General features: G+C 37.0%; 1 protein-coding gene and 1 pseudogene across 1 annotated transcript; both read right to left on the bottom strand.

The window, feature by feature from the left end:
• Positions 1 to 9,610: 9,610 nt before the first annotated feature.
• Positions 9,611 to 12,020, bottom strand: LOC126061107 (olfactory receptor 8D4-like; annotated as a pseudogene).
• A 2,340-nt stretch (positions 12,021 to 14,360) lies between these two features.
• On the bottom strand, positions 14,361 to 15,323 carry LOC126061106 (olfactory receptor 8D2-like). The gene has a single exon (XM_049857454.1). It carries the CDS (start codon positions 15,318 to 15,320, stop codon positions 14,361 to 14,363), a length of 960 nt encoding a protein of 319 aa, XP_049713411.1. The 5' UTR covers positions 15,321 to 15,323.
• Positions 15,324 to 17,998: the final 2,675 nt, after the last annotated feature.

Genomic DNA, 17,998 nt, shown 5'->3' with positions numbered 1-17,998 from the left:
TTCAAGTGGCTAACAGACACATGAGGAAATGCTAGAGATCATTAGCTATTTTCTTTTATGGAAACATTAGCTGTTAGAGAAATGCAAATCAAAACCACAATGAGATAGCAGCTCACCCTGGCATCACTGGCACAAACACACACACACAAGAACAGAAAATAACAAATGTTGGAGAGGTTGCAGGGAGATTGGAACTCTTATTCAGTGCTGGCGGAAATGTAAAATGGTACAACCATTTTGGAAAACAATATTGCGCTTCCTTAGAAAGCTAGAAATACCATAAGATCCAGCAATCCCACTCCTAGGAAAAGATCCTAGAGATATAAGAGCTTTCACACGAATAGATATATGCATACCCATGTTCATTGCAGCATTGTTCACAATAGCAAAAAGACGTAAGTTACCTAAAAGCCCATCAATAGATGAATGGATTAAAAAAAAAAAAAAACTATGGTACATACACACAATGGAGTACTACACAACAATAAAGACCAACGATGAATCTGTGAAGCGTCTCACAACATGGGTGAATCTGGAGGTTGTTATGGTGAGTGAAATAAGTCAATTACAAAAGGACAAATATTGTATGAGACCACTACTCTAAAAACTCAGAAAAAGCTTATACACAAAGAAAACAACCTTTGATGGTTACGAGGGAGGGGAGGAGTGGGGATGGATAAATACTAACTAAACAATAGATAAGTGGTAAGTTTGGTGAAGGGTAAGACAGTATCCAACCCTGGGGAAGCCAGCAAAACTTGTATAAGGCAAGGTCATGGAAGCTCCATAGACACATCCAAATTCTCTGAGGGACCAGATCACTAGGGTGATGGCTGTGGAGACCATGCTCTTGATTAACATCTAGCTCAACTGGCATAACATAGTTTATAAAGAAAATGTTCTTCTTTCTACTTTGGTGAGTAGCATCTGTGGTCTAAAAGCCATCTCAGATACTCCAGTAGTCTCACCCCTTCAGGAGCAAGGGAGAAGGAAGAAAACTAAAGACACAAGGGAAAGATTAGTCCAAAGGACTAATGGATCACAACTACCACAACCTCCACCAGATGGAGTCCAGTGACTGCTATGACAGATATCACAATAGACTGTCCTGAACAGAGCTGGAGAAAAATGTAGAACAAAATTCTAACTCACAAAAAAAGGCCAGACTTACTGGCCTGACAGAGACTGGAGAAACCCCAAGAGTATGGTGACCAGCTATCCTTTTAGCTCAGTAATAAAGTCTTTTCTGAGGTTCACTCTTCAGCCAGAGATTAGACAAAACAAAACCAAAGGGCACACCCACCCAGGGACAAGGACTAGAAGGCAGGAGGGGACAGAAAAGCTGGTAATAAGAAAGTCAAGGTCAAGAATGGAGAGTCAAAACACTTCTGCAAGAAACCAAAAAAGACCTACATAAGTGGAAAAACATACCTTGCTCATGGATAGGAAGACTTAAAATTGTAAAAATGTCTATTCTACCAAAAGCCATCTATATATACAATGCACTTCTGATCCAAATTCCAACGACATTTTTTAATGAGATGGAGAAACAAATCACCAACTTCATATGGAAGGGAATGAAGCCCCAGATAAGTAAAGCATTACTGAAAAAGAAGAACAAAGTGGGAGGCCTCACTCTACCTGATTTTAGAACCTATTATACCACCGCAGTAGTCAAAACAGCCTGGTACTGGTACTATAACAGACACATGGACCAATGGAACAGAATTGAGAACCCAGACATAAATCCAACCACATATGAGCAGTTGATATTTGACAAAATCCCCAAATCACTTAAATGGGGAAATGACAGTCTTTTTAAAACATGGTGCTGGCATAACTGGATATCCATTTGCAAAAAAATGAAACAAGATCCATATCTCACTCCATGCACAAAAACAAGCTCCAAAATGGATCAAAGGCCTAAATATAAAATCTAAAATGATAAAGATCGTAGAAATAAAAATAGGGACAATGTTAGGAGCCCTAGTACATGGCATAAACAATACATAAAACATTGCTAACAATGCAGAAGAAAAACTAGATAACTGGGAGCTCCTAAAAATCAAACACCTATGCTCGTCCAAAGACTTCACCACAAGAGTAACAGATTACCTACAGACTGGGAAAAAGTGTTTAGCTGTGACATTTCTGATCAGCGTCTGATCTCTAAAATCTACATGATACCGCAAAAACTCAACTACAAAAAGACAAATAACCCAATTAAAAAATGGTCAAAAGTTATGAATAGACACTTCACTAAAGAAGACATTCAGGTATCTAACAGATACATGAGGAAATGCTCATCATGATCATTAACCATTAGAGGAATGCAAAGCAAAACTGCAATGAGATTTCATCTCACTCCAGCAAGGCTGGCATTAATCCAAAAACACAAAATAATAAATGTTGGAGAGGCCGTGGAGAGATTGGAACACTTACACATTGCTGGTGGGAATGTCAAATGGTACAACCACTTTGGAAATCGATTTGGTACTTCCTTAAAAAGCTAGAACTAGAACTACCATAAAAAAAAAAAAAAAAAAAACTGCCGTCGAGTTGATTCCAACTCATAGCGACCCTATAGGACAGAGTAGAACTGCCCCATAGAGTTTCCAAGGAGCACCTGGAGGATTCGAACTCCAAAGCTCTTGGTTAACAGCCATACCACTTAACCACTACCCCACCAGGGTTTCCAGAACTACCATACAATCCAGCAATCCCACTCCTTGGAATATATCCTAGAGAAATAAGAGCCTTTACATGAACACACATGTTCATATGCACACCCATGTTCATTGCAGCACTATCTACAATAGCAAAACGATGGAAGCAACCAAGGTGCACATCAACGCATGAATGGATAAATTATGGTATATGGTATATTTATGCAATGGAATACTACGCATTGATAAAGAACAGTGATGAACCTATGAAACATTTCATAACATGATCTGGAAGGCATTATGAAATTAGTCAGTTGCAAAAGGACAAATACTGTGTAAAACCGTTATTATAAGAACTCAAGAAATAGTTTAAACAAAGAAGAAAATATCCTTTGATGGTATGAGAGGGGGAAGGGAAGGAGAGTGGGAAAAGTGAATTCACTAATTAAATAGTAGATAAGAACTACTATTCTTATAGTGACGGGAAAGATAACCCACAATACATGTGAAGTCAGCACAACTGGACTAAACCAAAAGCTAAGAAGTTTCCTGAATAAACTGAATGCTTCGAAGGCAAGCGTAGCAGTGGCAGGGGTTTGGGGACCATGGTTTCAGGGGACATCTAAGTTAATTGGCATAATAGTATCTATTAAGAAAACATTCTGCATCCCACTTTGGACAGTGGCATCTGGGGTCTTAAATGCCAGCAAGCGGCCTTCTAAGATGCATCAATTAGTCTCAACCTACCTGGATCAAGGGAGAATGAAGAACACCAAGGACACAAGATAGTTATGAGCCCAAGAGACAGAAAGGGCCACATAAACCAGAGAGTACATCAGCCTGAGACCAGAAGAACTAGATGGTGCCTGGCTACCACCAATGACTGCCCTGACAGGGAGCACAACAGAGAATCCCTGAAGGAGCAGGAGAGCAGTGGGATGCAGACCCCAAATTCTCATACAAAGACCAGACTTAATGGTTTGACTGAGACTAGAAGGATCGCGGTGGTCATAGCCCACAGGCCTTCTGTTGGCCCAGGACAGGAACCATTCGTAATGCTGACTCTTCAGACAGGTATTGGACTGGACAATGGGTTGGAGAGGAATGCCTGTGAGGAGTGAGCTTCTTGGATCAGGTGGACACTTGAGACTATGTTGGCAGCTCCTGCCTGGAGGGGAGATGAGAGGGTGGAGGGGCCTAGAGGCTGGTAACATGGACACAAAAAGAGAGAGTGGAGGGAGGGAGTGGGCTGTCTCATTAGGGGGAGAGCAATCGGGAGTATGTAGTAAGATGTGTATAAGTTTTTGTGTGAGAGACTGACTTGGTTTGTAAACTTTCACTTAAAGCACAATAAAAATGAAAAAAATAAAAAAGAATGGAGAGTGTCAACATGTTAAAGTGCGGTTGTTAACCAATATCATAAAACAATGTGCACTAACTGTTTAATGAAAAGCTAGTTAGTTCTGTAAACCTGCATCTAAAGTAAAATTTTTTTAAAAATTGAGGGAAACATACACACACAAACAACAATAAGAACTGACAAAAGACATAAGCACATAATTCACACACACACACACACACAAATATTTTTCAAAAATGGCCTGAGAACATAATGAAGAACATTCAACGTCATTCAAAATAAGGAAAATTCAAACTAATATTACACTGAGATGCCATTCAATACAACAATCCCACATTTGGGAAAATAGCCTAGAGAATCCTAGATTGGCTAAAACAAACAAACAAACAAAAAAAAAAAACCTTGACTAATAGTATGTTAATGACGCTTGGTAGAAAGGTTCTTATATATATATGTAATGAGAATGTAAATAGCTACAACCCATATAGAGGAGAAATAGGAAATTATCTGTCAATATCATGTATGTTTTCTTTCCAATACAGCAATTCCACTTATTGAAGCTGTCCTGGATACATCTCTATTACGTGAAAATACATAAGCTTAGCATTTTCATGTGATAGATTATTTGAACGAACTATTGTACTCCCACTATCATTGGCATCATTTTATGGAATATAAGCCAAAAATGAACTATTTGTGTTTTAAATTAATAATATAACCACAGTAACAGGAAAAGAAAAAGCTTTGGATTGTAACTGAACTCAAATTATCTTGACTTTATGCCTTGATGGGAAAAAATTAAACAAATATTGAACTCGCTTAATTTTTTTTTTGCCAAGTTGTTGGTTAGCAAAGGTCTCAAATCAATAATCTCAGCTTCCACATTAAGAAACTAGAAAATAATCATTAGAAAAATGAAAATTAAATCACAATGTCATACCACTACACACCTATTAAAAAAAATTATAATGGTTAAAATTAAAAAGAGTGACCATACTCATGGGGCAGTCCAGTCAATTGGCATCATATAGTTCTTAATGTTTACTTCTACCTCCTGGTTTGGTGGGTAGTGTCTGGGGTTTTCAAAGTTTACAAGTGACCACCTAAGGTATAACTGTTGGTCTCTATTCGTCTGGAGTAAAAGAGAAAAAAGGAAACCTAGGAATCAGAGAACAAACTGGACTATGGGACTAATTGTCTCAATTAACCAATGCTGCTTCTACCTTGAGACCAGAAGAGCTAGATAATGCTCGGCTACTACTACCAAACATTCTGATCAGTGACGCCATTGATGGATCCTAATAGAAAGGGAGAAAAATATGGAACAGAACTTTAAATTCTTAAAGATTCCAGACTTTCTGGACTTATTGAGGCTGGAGGAATCCCTGACTATTGCCCTGAGATACACTTTAACGCTTGAAGCAAAACTATCCCTTGAAGTCATCTTTAAAATAAATAGCAATTTAGCTGAAAAAGTAAAAAAAAAAAATCACCCATGCGTACTGCAGTCTTTTAAAAAAATAACCTATATGAGACCAAACAGACAACTGTTGTTCTAAGTCATCAATGAGAAGTTTAAGGGGTAGTGAGTCTAAGTTAAAGTGAGTAAAACAACTAGAATAGAAATAGTGAGAATGTTGATGCAATGTGGATAATGTAACCAATGTCGTTGAAAATATCATGTGTAGAACTTGTTGAATGGGAGCATATTTTGCCGTACATATATTAAAAAAAAAAAAAAGCTTGACCACATCAACTGTTGTTGAAGCAGTGAACAAATTGGTAACCTTGTAAACTGCTAATAAGAATGTAAATGGTGCAACCAGTTTGGAAAATAATATAACAGTTTTGAAAAAGTTAAATGTATGCATACTCTTTGATTCAGTCTTTCCAGTCTCATGTAATTATCCAGAAGAAACAAAACCATATGCTCAAACATTTGTACATAAATGCTCATAAAACCAAAAAACCAAACACATTGCTGTCCAGTCAATTCCAACTCATAGCGACCCTATAGGACAGAGTAGAACTGCCCCACAGAGTTTCCAAGGAGCGCCTGGTATTTGAACTGCGAAGGGAGAATAGGAGGAAGAAATGAAGGAAGGAAGAAAGTAAGTGGAAGCATAGAAATTGAGCATATCAATTCTTCCTATCAAACTAGGTTTTCAAATAGTAACTCTTGTTTTTACAGGGAGTATTGAGAATTTGGAAACCTTGGTGGCGTAGTAGTTAAGTGCTACAGCTGCTAACCAAGAGGTCGGCAGTTCGAACCTTCCAGGCCTCCTTGGAGACTCTATTGGGCAGTTCTACCCTGTCCTATAGGGTCGCTATGAGTTGGAATCGACTGGAGGGCAGCGCGTTTTCTTTTTTTTGAATTGAGAATTTAGAGGAATGAATGGAGGTAGATTTACCCTTTTAGCCTCTCCACAGGAAAACATGTGACTTTAGAAATGGAGTTCCCATTTTTGAAGGTGGAAGTTGGGAAACGAACAGTTGGGAGTTTATGCCTTCAGTGGGTGAGAGTTTTGATAAAATCATTAACTCTTCTGTAAATAATTCCTGGAGACATTAGCCTTTAGACAGGAAGGCCATCTCCTATAAGCTATTTTTTCTTATGTGGTGTTTGTAAGGGAAATCTAGGTTTCCATTGCACGCATTTTTCCAAGGTTTGAATCTTTTTCATTTATTCTTTCTCCCACAGGAAAATATATTTTTGTCAATTCCTGTAATAATAGACACTCTTTAAGAATATAAAAATGTAGGTGGGCTTATGCATGCATGCATGTATAATATATACAGTTCCTTTGTATAGACGAAGTGTCAGGTTGTATTCTCTAGAGAAGCAAAACCAGTGAAGTATAGAGAGAGAGAGGTTTATCTCAAGAAAATGGCTCACATTGTTATAGAGGCTGGCAAGTCCCCAGTCTGTGGGTTAGGTGTTAGGCTGGAGGCTGCTCCTGACCCAAGTAGCTGGAAGGAGTGACAAACTCAAGATTGCCAGGTCAGATGATGGCAGGCTGCTGACTCAGGGGCTGCAGAAGCTGACAAATTCAAGACAGGAAGGTAAGATGGCAAGCTGCTGCCTCACTGGCTGGAGAGTCCGATGAACCTCAAGATCAGCAGGAAATACGGCAGGCCACTGGCTTAAGTTACAAGAATTGGAGGTCAGATGATGACAAGCTGGATTCAGGATGCAGAGTGAGCAAATGTCAGCCAGTTTTGCCAGAATATTCACATATGTTGGATGCAGGCCACACTCCTAGGGAAACTCCCCTTACAAAAGATTGGCTGATCACATCAGATCACATCATGGGAGTGAGTACATTATATTACAAAATGGAGGATAACTCCATCATAGGTAACAGCCCATTTACATCATGACATAACTGTCAAAGTAAATCATTACATAACTGCCAAACTACATCAGCACATAACTCCCAAACCACTGAGAATCATGGCCCAGCCAAGTTGATACAAAACTTTAACCATCATTCCAAGCAATAAACAAAAATTTGCAGTTTACTTTTTGCTCTTATAAATATGTTCTTACACCATAAGTTTTAAAGTAATTTTTTTCATTCCCATTTTTATTTCACTTGTGTTATGATAACTCACAATGAGGGGTACCAACTGTCCATAATTTTCCTATTAAATAGTTAAAATTTCTTTTTAAGATAATGCTATAATTCCCATTCTTTTGATTTTTGCTGATGTCCCTCTTTGCTTTTAACTACACATAATTCAAATATTAGGATAAATATCCCTCTTTTATACCAATTATTTATCTTCCTTAGTTAAGATTGCTCTGAATCACCGAAATATTAACATAACTTTTCTTGGCCTACAACAAAAGGTCTTGTGTCATCAGATCCTTGAGAATCTAGAATCCCATCAGGAGAGAAAGAAAAAATGAATGGAATTGCAGAAGCTCAATCCATCTGTCCATTTTAATACCAAATGTGAATAAAGTGTACACTACAGGTCTTTGTTACTGAATTTCTCATGTTGGGAAACCAAGAAATTGAATCTCAGAGATAGCTGGCACACTGAGAAAGACACTTGTATCTGCGCTTGCACTTGTCTGGGTGGTAGAATGACAATTCTTGATCAGCCTGGTTAGCTGATGTAATAATACAGCTCTGAACTGTATTTAGGAGGCTGTTTCCTTTGAAATTCACTCTACATTTTTACATTAGTAAACAGCAAATTTTTAATGACAGTGAAAAAGAGAATAACTAATAGTACTTTGTGGTGCTAAATGCCACCATCTCTTTTGCCCGCTGAGGAATCAGGCAAAGAGAATACCAAATAATAGAAAGGAGACAGCTGATGTTCAAGTCAGAATTGGGTGGGGTTTGGGGTAGGGCTTGGGGTGGAACTTAGGATCCATCACAGGTCTAACTGGTATATTTAGAGGAGGAAGAATTCCTTGGGAAATACATTCTGAAAATGCAACAGGAGAAGTGGTTTGCAGAAGAGAATTAGTTAGGCCCATCTCCTAGGAACATGGCTGATAAACTGAATTGTTGGCAGTTTGAATCCACTAGCCACTCAGCACGAAATAGATGTGGCAGTCTGCTTCCATAACCGTTACAGCCTTGAAAACCCTAACGGGCAGGTCTACTCCTGTATATAGTGTCACTAAGTGTCGGAGCTGACTTACCAGTAATGGGTGCTTTCGAAAGGCTAATCATAAGTTAAGGAGCCCTGAAGGTCCAGTGATTAAAACGATGGAACGTTCAAAACCACCAGTGACTCCACGGGAGAAATATGTGGCAGTCTGCTTCCATAGAGATTTATAGCCTCGGAAAACCTATGAGGTCACCATGAGTTGGAATTCACTTGATGGCAGTGGATATTGTTTCTTGGTTAATCATAAGCTGCCTTTGAGTTTTACAGGAAGGATAAAACTTCCTTTCAGAAAATAGCTTCACTGGGCAATGGTTTACTAAGGGTTCCACTATTAATGATTTCTTCACTGATTTTTATGAAGGCTCATTAATTAGGGAATTATAATTTTAAGGAGAAAGATATATGGTAGAACAAAATGGAATAGCACTCATCAAGGGAACATTAGCCACGTATACAGTTGTGTTTTGAATTCAGACTAATATCAAGGTTTACCATTATTATTTTCTGCCACTGCCTACACTGATGTCATTTACCCTTAATTTTATCTAACTAATTATGAAAGGCATAAGGGAATGATTGTGAATTTACCCAACTGAACGAAAACATATTCTACCTCAGTTTTTTTTTAATGTGGAAGGATATAATACTTTCTAGATAGTTGAGAGACAATTTTTTAAAATAAACATGCCTGTTCATCATTAAGTGCCTACTGAATCATCAAAGAGGAGATAGGGTGTGTGTGTGTGTGTGTGTGTGTGTGTGTACAGACTTCAATCAAAAGGATAACATCTCACAGTTGCAGTGAAAGAACTGAGATCAGCATGTTAATTTAAGCAATAAAAAGATATGCTGGCTTTAAGAAAAAAGAAGCAGACTACTACCACGACCTTTAGCGGTTCAGACTACTACCTTGGGGTGGTCCATGACTCTGCCCAACACATTCTTTATATACTTATTCCTCAAGCAGTAGATCAAAGGATTCAGCATAGGGGTTACTTGTAGTTTAGAACACAGAGGCCACAGTCTCCTGAGCCATGTTGCTGCTAGATGCTAGCTTAAAATATATGAATATCGTGGATCTATTAAAAAAAAAAGTTGTAAATTAAGAGTCACAGGTACTAAATGCTTTAGAAAAGCTCTCTAGTGTGTGCATTTGAAAAATGTTGAGAAGTATGAAGATTTAAGAGATCATGATGGCCACAGACGTTCCTAATACATTGAATCCACCTACAACTATCAACAGAAGCTCATTGATGTAGGTACTGGACCATGAGAGCTTTAGGAGAGGAGGTATGTCACAGAAGTAATAGTGGATGGCATTGTTGCTATAGAAGGAAAGCCAGATCATGATCGTCACGATATAGATCTCAGTCACCAACATGTTGCAAACCTTTTAGGACCTCGTGACATTGTAGAGCAATGGGCTACAGATAGCTACATATCTGTCATATGCCATGGCAGTTAGCATATAGCACTTAGCAACAGCAAAAAGACAAAAAAAAAAAAAAAAAAGCTGTGTCATACATTCAGCATAGGAAACAACATTTTGCTTCCTAGGAATCCCAGGAATTTGGTGGTAACAATGGAGGAATAAAAGAGATCTATGACTGACAGATTACTAAGAAAAAATGCACGCTAGATTGGACCTTAGAATTGAAAGTGATGAAGAGGATCATCCCCATGTTTTCCACTACAGTGACCCCATAGATTCCTAAGAGCAAGAGGAAGAGAGGTAGCTGCAGTTCTGGTTTGTCTGTTAGTCCCATAAGGATAAACTCAGTCACTGTGAAATCATTCCCTTTGGCTATTTCCTTCAGGAAACAAATAATGTGAAGGTATAAAAAAGAAAATTATAGGAAGTAAGAAAGCTATTTGCATATTATTAGCAATAGTTTTATTAGTGTTATGACAGAAGAAAAACAATGATCATCAAATTAAAACAGTTTAAAGGTGGCAAATAAGTGTACGGTTTTCACCATTTTGATCTGGACAATCATATGGTCTACTGTATTAGGAGTGACAAAGTGAAGTGGAATGGTGTCACATTCATAGTCTAAAAGAACAATTCAAGGTTTATCCTGAAGTACAATGCTGTCAGTGATAGAATAATATGCATATGCCAACCAGGAAGGCTGCTAATCCATAGGTCCGCAGTTCAAATCCACCAGCCACTCCTTGGAAACCTTATGGGGCAGTTCTACTCTGTCCTATAGGGCTGCTATGAGTTGAAATCACCTTGATGGCATCAGCTTTGGTTTTGGGTTATAGATACATAAATGAAATGTAGTCTAGTACATACGTATTAGAAAAAAAAGAACTAATAAGTATATATAAAATGTGGTCTAATACATACATACATTCTGACTCAGTGACTCTATAGGACTGCCCCAAAGAGTTTTCAAGCTGTAATCTTTATGGAAGCAGACTGCCACATCTTTCTCCCAAGGAGCAACTGATGGGTTTGACCCACCAACATTTTGGTTAACAGCTGAACAGTTAACTACTGTGCCACCAGGGCTCCATAGTAGTAAGTTAACAAGACTGTGGGTAAAAAGATATTTATATACATATCTGGTGGGAATATAAATTTTTAATATCCAAAACATAGGAAATTTTCAGTGTCTAACAATATTGCATGTTCTCTTTTTGATCCAGCAATTCCACTAATCAGAATGACCCAGAAGACACATCTCCATTAATATGGAAATATATCACAGAGTATTTTTTACCAATATTGTTTGAAAGGTAAAATATTAGAATAAAATATAGTTTTGCATATTACAAATTATTTGAATATACTATACCCACAAAAAATTTTTTTGACATTTGGAAAAACTTTAATTATTTAAAAAAAAAATCTAAAACACTCAAATGGAAAACAAGCAGAAAATGAATTAATTTAATTGTATTTTAAATTATTACTATAAACAAAATGATAAAAAAATAACTTTGGATTGTAACTTTGGACAAATTATTTTGACTTTACACCTTCAGACACAAAAAATAATAAAATTAAAAAAATTTGTAAACCAACATTGAACTCTACATAGGTGTGTTTTGTGTCATGTTATGGATTATCAAAAGTCTCAAATTGGTCTCTAATTAATGATCTAAGCCTCCATCTTAAGCTAGAAAAACTATCATTAGGGAAATACAAACAACCACAATGACATACCACTGGATACCTTTTAAAATGACTGTAATTAAGAAAAGTGACTATATCAAGTGTTGCTGAGGCAGTGAACAAAATGTCATTTGCACAAACTGTGGGTGGGAAAGTAAAATGGCACTTTGGAAAACAGATGTGCAATTTTTATAAAGCAATTTTTTTTTTATTACCACATACTATATGATCCAGCCATTCCACTGCATGTGATTAATCTAGAGAAAAGAAAGCATATGCCCATACAACGACTTGGACACAACTGCTCATAAAAACTTTATTTATTGTCCCAAAACAGAAGCAAACCTAATGTCCATTGCCAGATAAATGGATAAACCTGCTGTGCTGCAATGCATACAATGGAATAAATACCACTTCAACAGTAAAAAGGATTCAAATATTGATACATGCAACAACATAAAAAACAACATACAAGTATCTAAAAAATAATTATGCTGAATGAAATAAATCCCATTTAGAGAAGTAGTTACTGTATGATTTAATCTGTATAAAATTCTTGAAAATGAAAACTGACCTATAACGATAGAAAACAGATCATTGGTTGCCTGGAAGGTGGGGAGCAGGGGAGAGTGGCAGGAAGTGATCACCAAGGGGTATGAGTATAAATTTAAGGGTGATGTATTTACTATGTTAACTGCGGTGATGGTTTCCAGTATTTATACCTGTGTCAATATCTATGAAATTTTACACATGAAATGCGTAGTTTTATTTAAGCCAAATAAACCTCAAAAAATTTGTTTTAACAATAAGAAAGACAGAAATGGAGACGGAGCATAAGATCTGAGCATGGTCAGTTTCTCCTTGAAACTCAGTTTTCAAATGGTTACCCTTGTATTTACAGAGAATATTGAGAGTTAGTATAATGAATAGACAGGGATTTACTCTAACAGTCTTCCCACAGGAAAACACAAGGCCCTGGAAGTGGATTTTCTCTTTTTTTATGGTAGAGGCTGGGAGAAAAACAGCTGGAGATTTATAAGACTGATTAAAATGATCATTAACTCTATATCGTTCCTGGAGAAGTCAGTCTTCAGACAGGAAAGCCATCTCCTATAAGCTACTATTTTTTGTGTGAAGTTTGTTAGGTGAATCTGGGCATCCACAGTATGCATTTTCCAAAAATTTTGAATCTTTTTATTTCTTCTTCCTCACACAGGCAAATAAATTCTTTGTCTATTTTTTAATATTCACATTTCTTTAAAAATATGAAAATATATGTGTGTATAAACAGTAAAACCTATGAACGCCAGAACTTGTGTAAGGCAGAAACCTGTCAGAAGGAAAATGAGAATTGTTTCCATGAGTAGAGAACAGTAGAAAAGTGGTAAGACTCCACCCTGTCAAAGGTGGAAAACTTGCAAGACCTGGGAAACAAGCCAGTCCCATGGAGTTCCGGCTTTCACAGGCTTCACTGTAATATATACAGTTCCTTGACATACACCAAGTAATACACAGAAGTTTTCAGTATACTTTTTATTAATATAATTTGTTTATAGAATATTAGTTTTGAAACAGCATTTTTCTTTTTATTGTCATTTCATTTATGTTATAACCCTTAACAATAGAGGATGACAACTGTCCCATAATGTCACTATTAAATACTTAACAACTTCCATTTAAGATAGGAATATAATTCTCAGTTTTTTGATTTTAGGTGATATCCTTCTTTGGTTTCTATCTATATACATTTCAAATATTAGCATAAATATCCTATAAGTGGACTTGCCAAAGCTTCAGTCCTTTTGACCATTTCAATAAAACATGTGAATACAACATATATCAGAAATGTTTGTCATTTGAATTCCACATGATGTAGATTTATCATTTAGCTTTCATGATATAGATCCAAGAATCTGGGTCTCAAAGGATATCTGGTACTTTATGATAGACACACACTTGCACTTGTATGGATAGTAGAGTGACTTTTCTGGGTAAACACAGATAGCTTGTGTAATCAGAAGACCTGAGCTACGTTCATGAGAATTGGTGGGGAGAGAGGCAAATCAAATGCTGTCCACTTTGAAATTCACTCTTCTTCTTTAGGTTAGTAAATGCCAACTTTGCCATGACAGTGAAAAGGAGAGTAACTAAAGGAACTTTGGGGTAGAAACTGTCACCATCTTTTCTGTCTACTGAGGAAGCAGGAAAATAGAATGCAGATAATAGAAGAAGACAGTTGATGTTCAAGTTAGAATTGGGCAGGGAAGTTTGCAAAAGAACACAGGGTCCATCACTGCTCTAGTTGATGTGCTCGTGGGGAAGAAGAATCGATGTGAAATTAAGTCTGGAAAAGGAACAGGAGGAAGTGGTATGCAGAAGAGAATTAGTTAGGCCCATCTCCTAGGACCGTGTGCATGGTCTCCATATCCTGAGATTTACGAGAGAAATCTATTTTTTATGATACTGAACTTTTGAAAAAAAGACTCAATACAATAGTTGCCTATAAGTTTTCCAAGAAGGGAGAAATTTCAATTCAGAAAATAGCTTCACTGGCCTACCATGAGCTAAATATTTCCTTTTAGTGGTTCTGATTACTATCGTGAGGTGGTCCATACCTCATATTCATGACTTTGCTGAGCACGTTTCTTACATCCTTATTCCTAAAGCTGTAGATTAAAGGGTTCAGCATAGGGATCACTGTGGTGTAGAACACAGAGGCCACCTTCTCCTGGGCCATATTGCTCCTGGATGCTGGCTTAAAATACATGAATATGATGGAGCCGTAAAAAATCCCTACAGCTGTAAGGTGAGAGCCACAGGTACTAAAGGCTTTGGACTTGCCCTCAGTTGAGGGTATGCAAAGAATGTTATACAGTATTAAGGCATAAGAGATTATTATGGCCACAGTTGTTGCAAAAATATTGAATCCACCTACAATTATCAACAGAAGTTCATTGATGTAGGTACTAGAGCATGAGAGCTTTAAGAGAGGATGCATGTCACAGAAGAAATGGTGAATGACATTGTCTCCACAGAAGGAAAGCTTGATCATGGAGATAACGTGGGGCACAGCTCCAATAGATGCCATGATATAGACTTCAGTCACCAGCACATTACAGACCTTTTGGGACATGGTGACATTGTAGAACAGTGGCCTACAGATAGCTGCATATCTATCATATGCCATGGCTGTTAACATGTAGCACTCAGCAGTAGCAAAGAAGCAAAAGAAAAAAAGTTGTGTCATACATGCAGGGTAAGAAATAACATTTTGCTCCAATACAAAGTTTTCTAGGAGTTTGGGGGTAATAACTGAGGAATAAAAGAGATCTATGGCTGACAAATTGCCAAGAAAAAAGTACATGGGAGCTTGCAGCTTGGAATTGAAAGCGATTAGAAAGATCATACCCACATTTCCCATGACAGTGACACCATAGATCGCTAGGAATAAGAGGAAGAGAGGTGGCTGGAGTTCTGATTTGCCTGTCAATCCCTCGAGAACGAACTCAGTCACTGTGGAATCATTTTGTCTGGCCATTTCCTTCAGGAAGCAAGGGATGTGAAACTAAGAAAAAGAAAATCAGAGGAGGTAAGAAACCTATTTACCTATGATTAGTAATAGTTTTATTCGTATTGTCGTAGAAGAAACAAAATGATCATCAAATTAAGAGTTTAAGGGTGGTCATTAGTAAGATGCTTAAACACATTTTTTGTGTCAGGATTGTGTTATTTTTGGCCAAAGACCTTCATAGACTACAGATAATAAATACAATGTGTTATTTCAAGACCAGGAAAATTTTCTTAATAGTAGAAAAAAAAGATGCCGATAATTGTGTGCCGTCTGAGATGTTACTAGTGTCTGGAACAAACAGGAACTCAGCTGTTATGGATTGAACTGTGACTACAGTCTAATATGCTGGATCTGTTGGTGCTGGGTATATCAAGGTTTAATTAGCTTAAGAAAGTTTTAAGAAATCATTTCAGTTTTAATGTTGGGCCTTGCATGCACCCTAGATTGCTGTTGCCCACAGAATACAAAGCTCTCCTCAAGGAGACATTAGTAAGGAAATGCAGATCTTAGGGTCAAGATTAATAACCTTTAAAGATGTGCAGAGGGCAGGATGCTCCAGATTAAGTGGTCTTCGACTTAATCCTGGAGTTCTTTCATTCAAACGAGTGAGTATTATATTTGTTTTTCTTTCTAGGAAAAGCTTTGGAAGCTCTTATGGGTACATCTTAGGAAAGCAATGAAATAACAAAGAAGAGAAGAAGACAAGTTTTCCTGTTGTTCCACCTTGCATGCTCACAGGTAACAGAAATATCATTTTCTTGAGCTTCAGTTCTGTTGGTTTATGTAATAGCTGCATATGTTTGTGTCAATAATTGTGCTATTAGATTATATTTTGCAATTCTCCCTAAGTAATTGTTCTTACCAATAAAAGCTTAATAAAAGTATACTCGGAATTTGTGTACTTACTTGAATGTTGTCAGGAGTAAAAGAGTGTTGCTCCTACCTAACTTACTTTGTCTCTCTTGTATTGTGAGATAAACTGTCATAGCTTCATGGCAAAATTTACCTGTGCAGGACCTTGCTGATCTTGTTTCGATTGAGCTGTTATTGAACTTAACATCGAAAAATAAAATGGCAACTACTGGTAAGGAAGAAGAAATATAGCCCGTCCTTAAAAATTCTAAAAATGGGTTTCTGCTCCAGATGCGCCACTAATTCACTGTGTGACATTGGGAAATCCATTTTACCTTTCCACTTCTGTAAAAGGGTAGGACTGGGCTGGAAAACTCTAATGTCTGTAATAACTATAATATTTTCAAACTCTATAATTCACTATGAGTGAGAAATAATAAGATCTCATTCTACCTCCAGATCCTCAGATACCTTTTATAGGAAGGGAATACTTTCATCTTTTGTTTTTAGGTCTTTGAACTCCAAGGACATACATTAGTAGAGTATGCCCATAGGACCACAATTCCTGGAAAGACTCTCAGAAGTGAAATTCTCCTAGGAAAAGCAATTACTGAATTATGGTACTGAGTTATAATGGCATTCCCAGAATATTGATATTTCCAATGTCCTGAATTAAAATTTTGATATTACTTCTTGGAAGGAGAAAATTCTGTACAGTAGTAGAGTATGGCTGCCATATAGAATGATTGTTGGATTATCATAAACAGACATTCAGCAGTTTGGTGAGAATTCTCACTTCAAAGAGCAGAGGTCCAGGCCCTCATCTCTGTGTGTGTCCCTAAAAGAGGGTGTAATAACTCTTGCTTTTAGGTTTTTAACTCTTTGTTATGTAATTAAGGTCAGTTAATAGTTATTCTCCAGGAATGTTGAATAAACATCCTGCAGTATCAATGATGATCTAAATGGGAAGACCAACATTTCTCCTAAATATACTCCATACAGGTTTTGATGCAGTTGTACAGGGGAGGGTTCTCATCAGAATTTGTAACACTCCTGTTGACGCCTCCAAAAGTAGAGTCATATACTTGAGATGTGGTCATAGGTTCTTAGAGTTAATCTGGGGCTTGCATACTTAGGTCTTGGGAATCCAAGACTGAAAGGTTTTAAACTCAATTCTAGATGCTTTATTTCCTTGGGGAAGATTAGGTGCTTCTTCTCTTGTGAAGATTAGGCACTTCTTCAGATACAAAAAGGACCTTATCTGAGACATCCGTAATACAATCTCCACAACAGCTTTCCCTATTAAATCTCAAAATACTCAAGACAAGAATGATTTGCAGATGAATAAGTCTAAAAATTATTGCTTTTTCCCCTCTTTCCAAGGTCATTGGTGTTTTGAACAAGAATTATATTGTTTTACTTGACTACTACATATATTAGTGGCTACCTTTTACAATTCCAAAGCTGTACTAATCACATTTATATATTTAATTTTTATTTTTGTTTTGAAAGAAGAAGAAACTGTTATAGATCTAGATAGTATTTCCCCGGGAAACGATGTTGACTGGTTAATAAGGAGACATTTAAACTGAAGTGGTAATTATTGACAGACCATATCACTTTTTCACTAACCTTTTAGTTCTAATTTGCTTATCTAATTTTTCTCCTACACCTTAGAGCACAGAGAATCTAATCACTGATTTAAATTTGGCTTCTAAACTCTTAAAAAAAAACAACTATTCATTTTTAAACAATGTTTCCCGAGCATAGGACTCAATATCCTGAAAATCATT

Source organism: Elephas maximus, chromosome 17 (genome assembly GCF_024166365.1).
Source record: "Elephas maximus indicus isolate mEleMax1 chromosome 17, mEleMax1 primary haplotype, whole genome shotgun sequence".
Classification (NCBI taxonomy): Eukaryota; Metazoa; Chordata; class Mammalia; order Proboscidea; family Elephantidae; genus Elephas; species Elephas maximus.
Note: the sequence above shows the minus strand (reverse complement) of the source record. Positions and strands in the feature narration are given on the sequence as shown.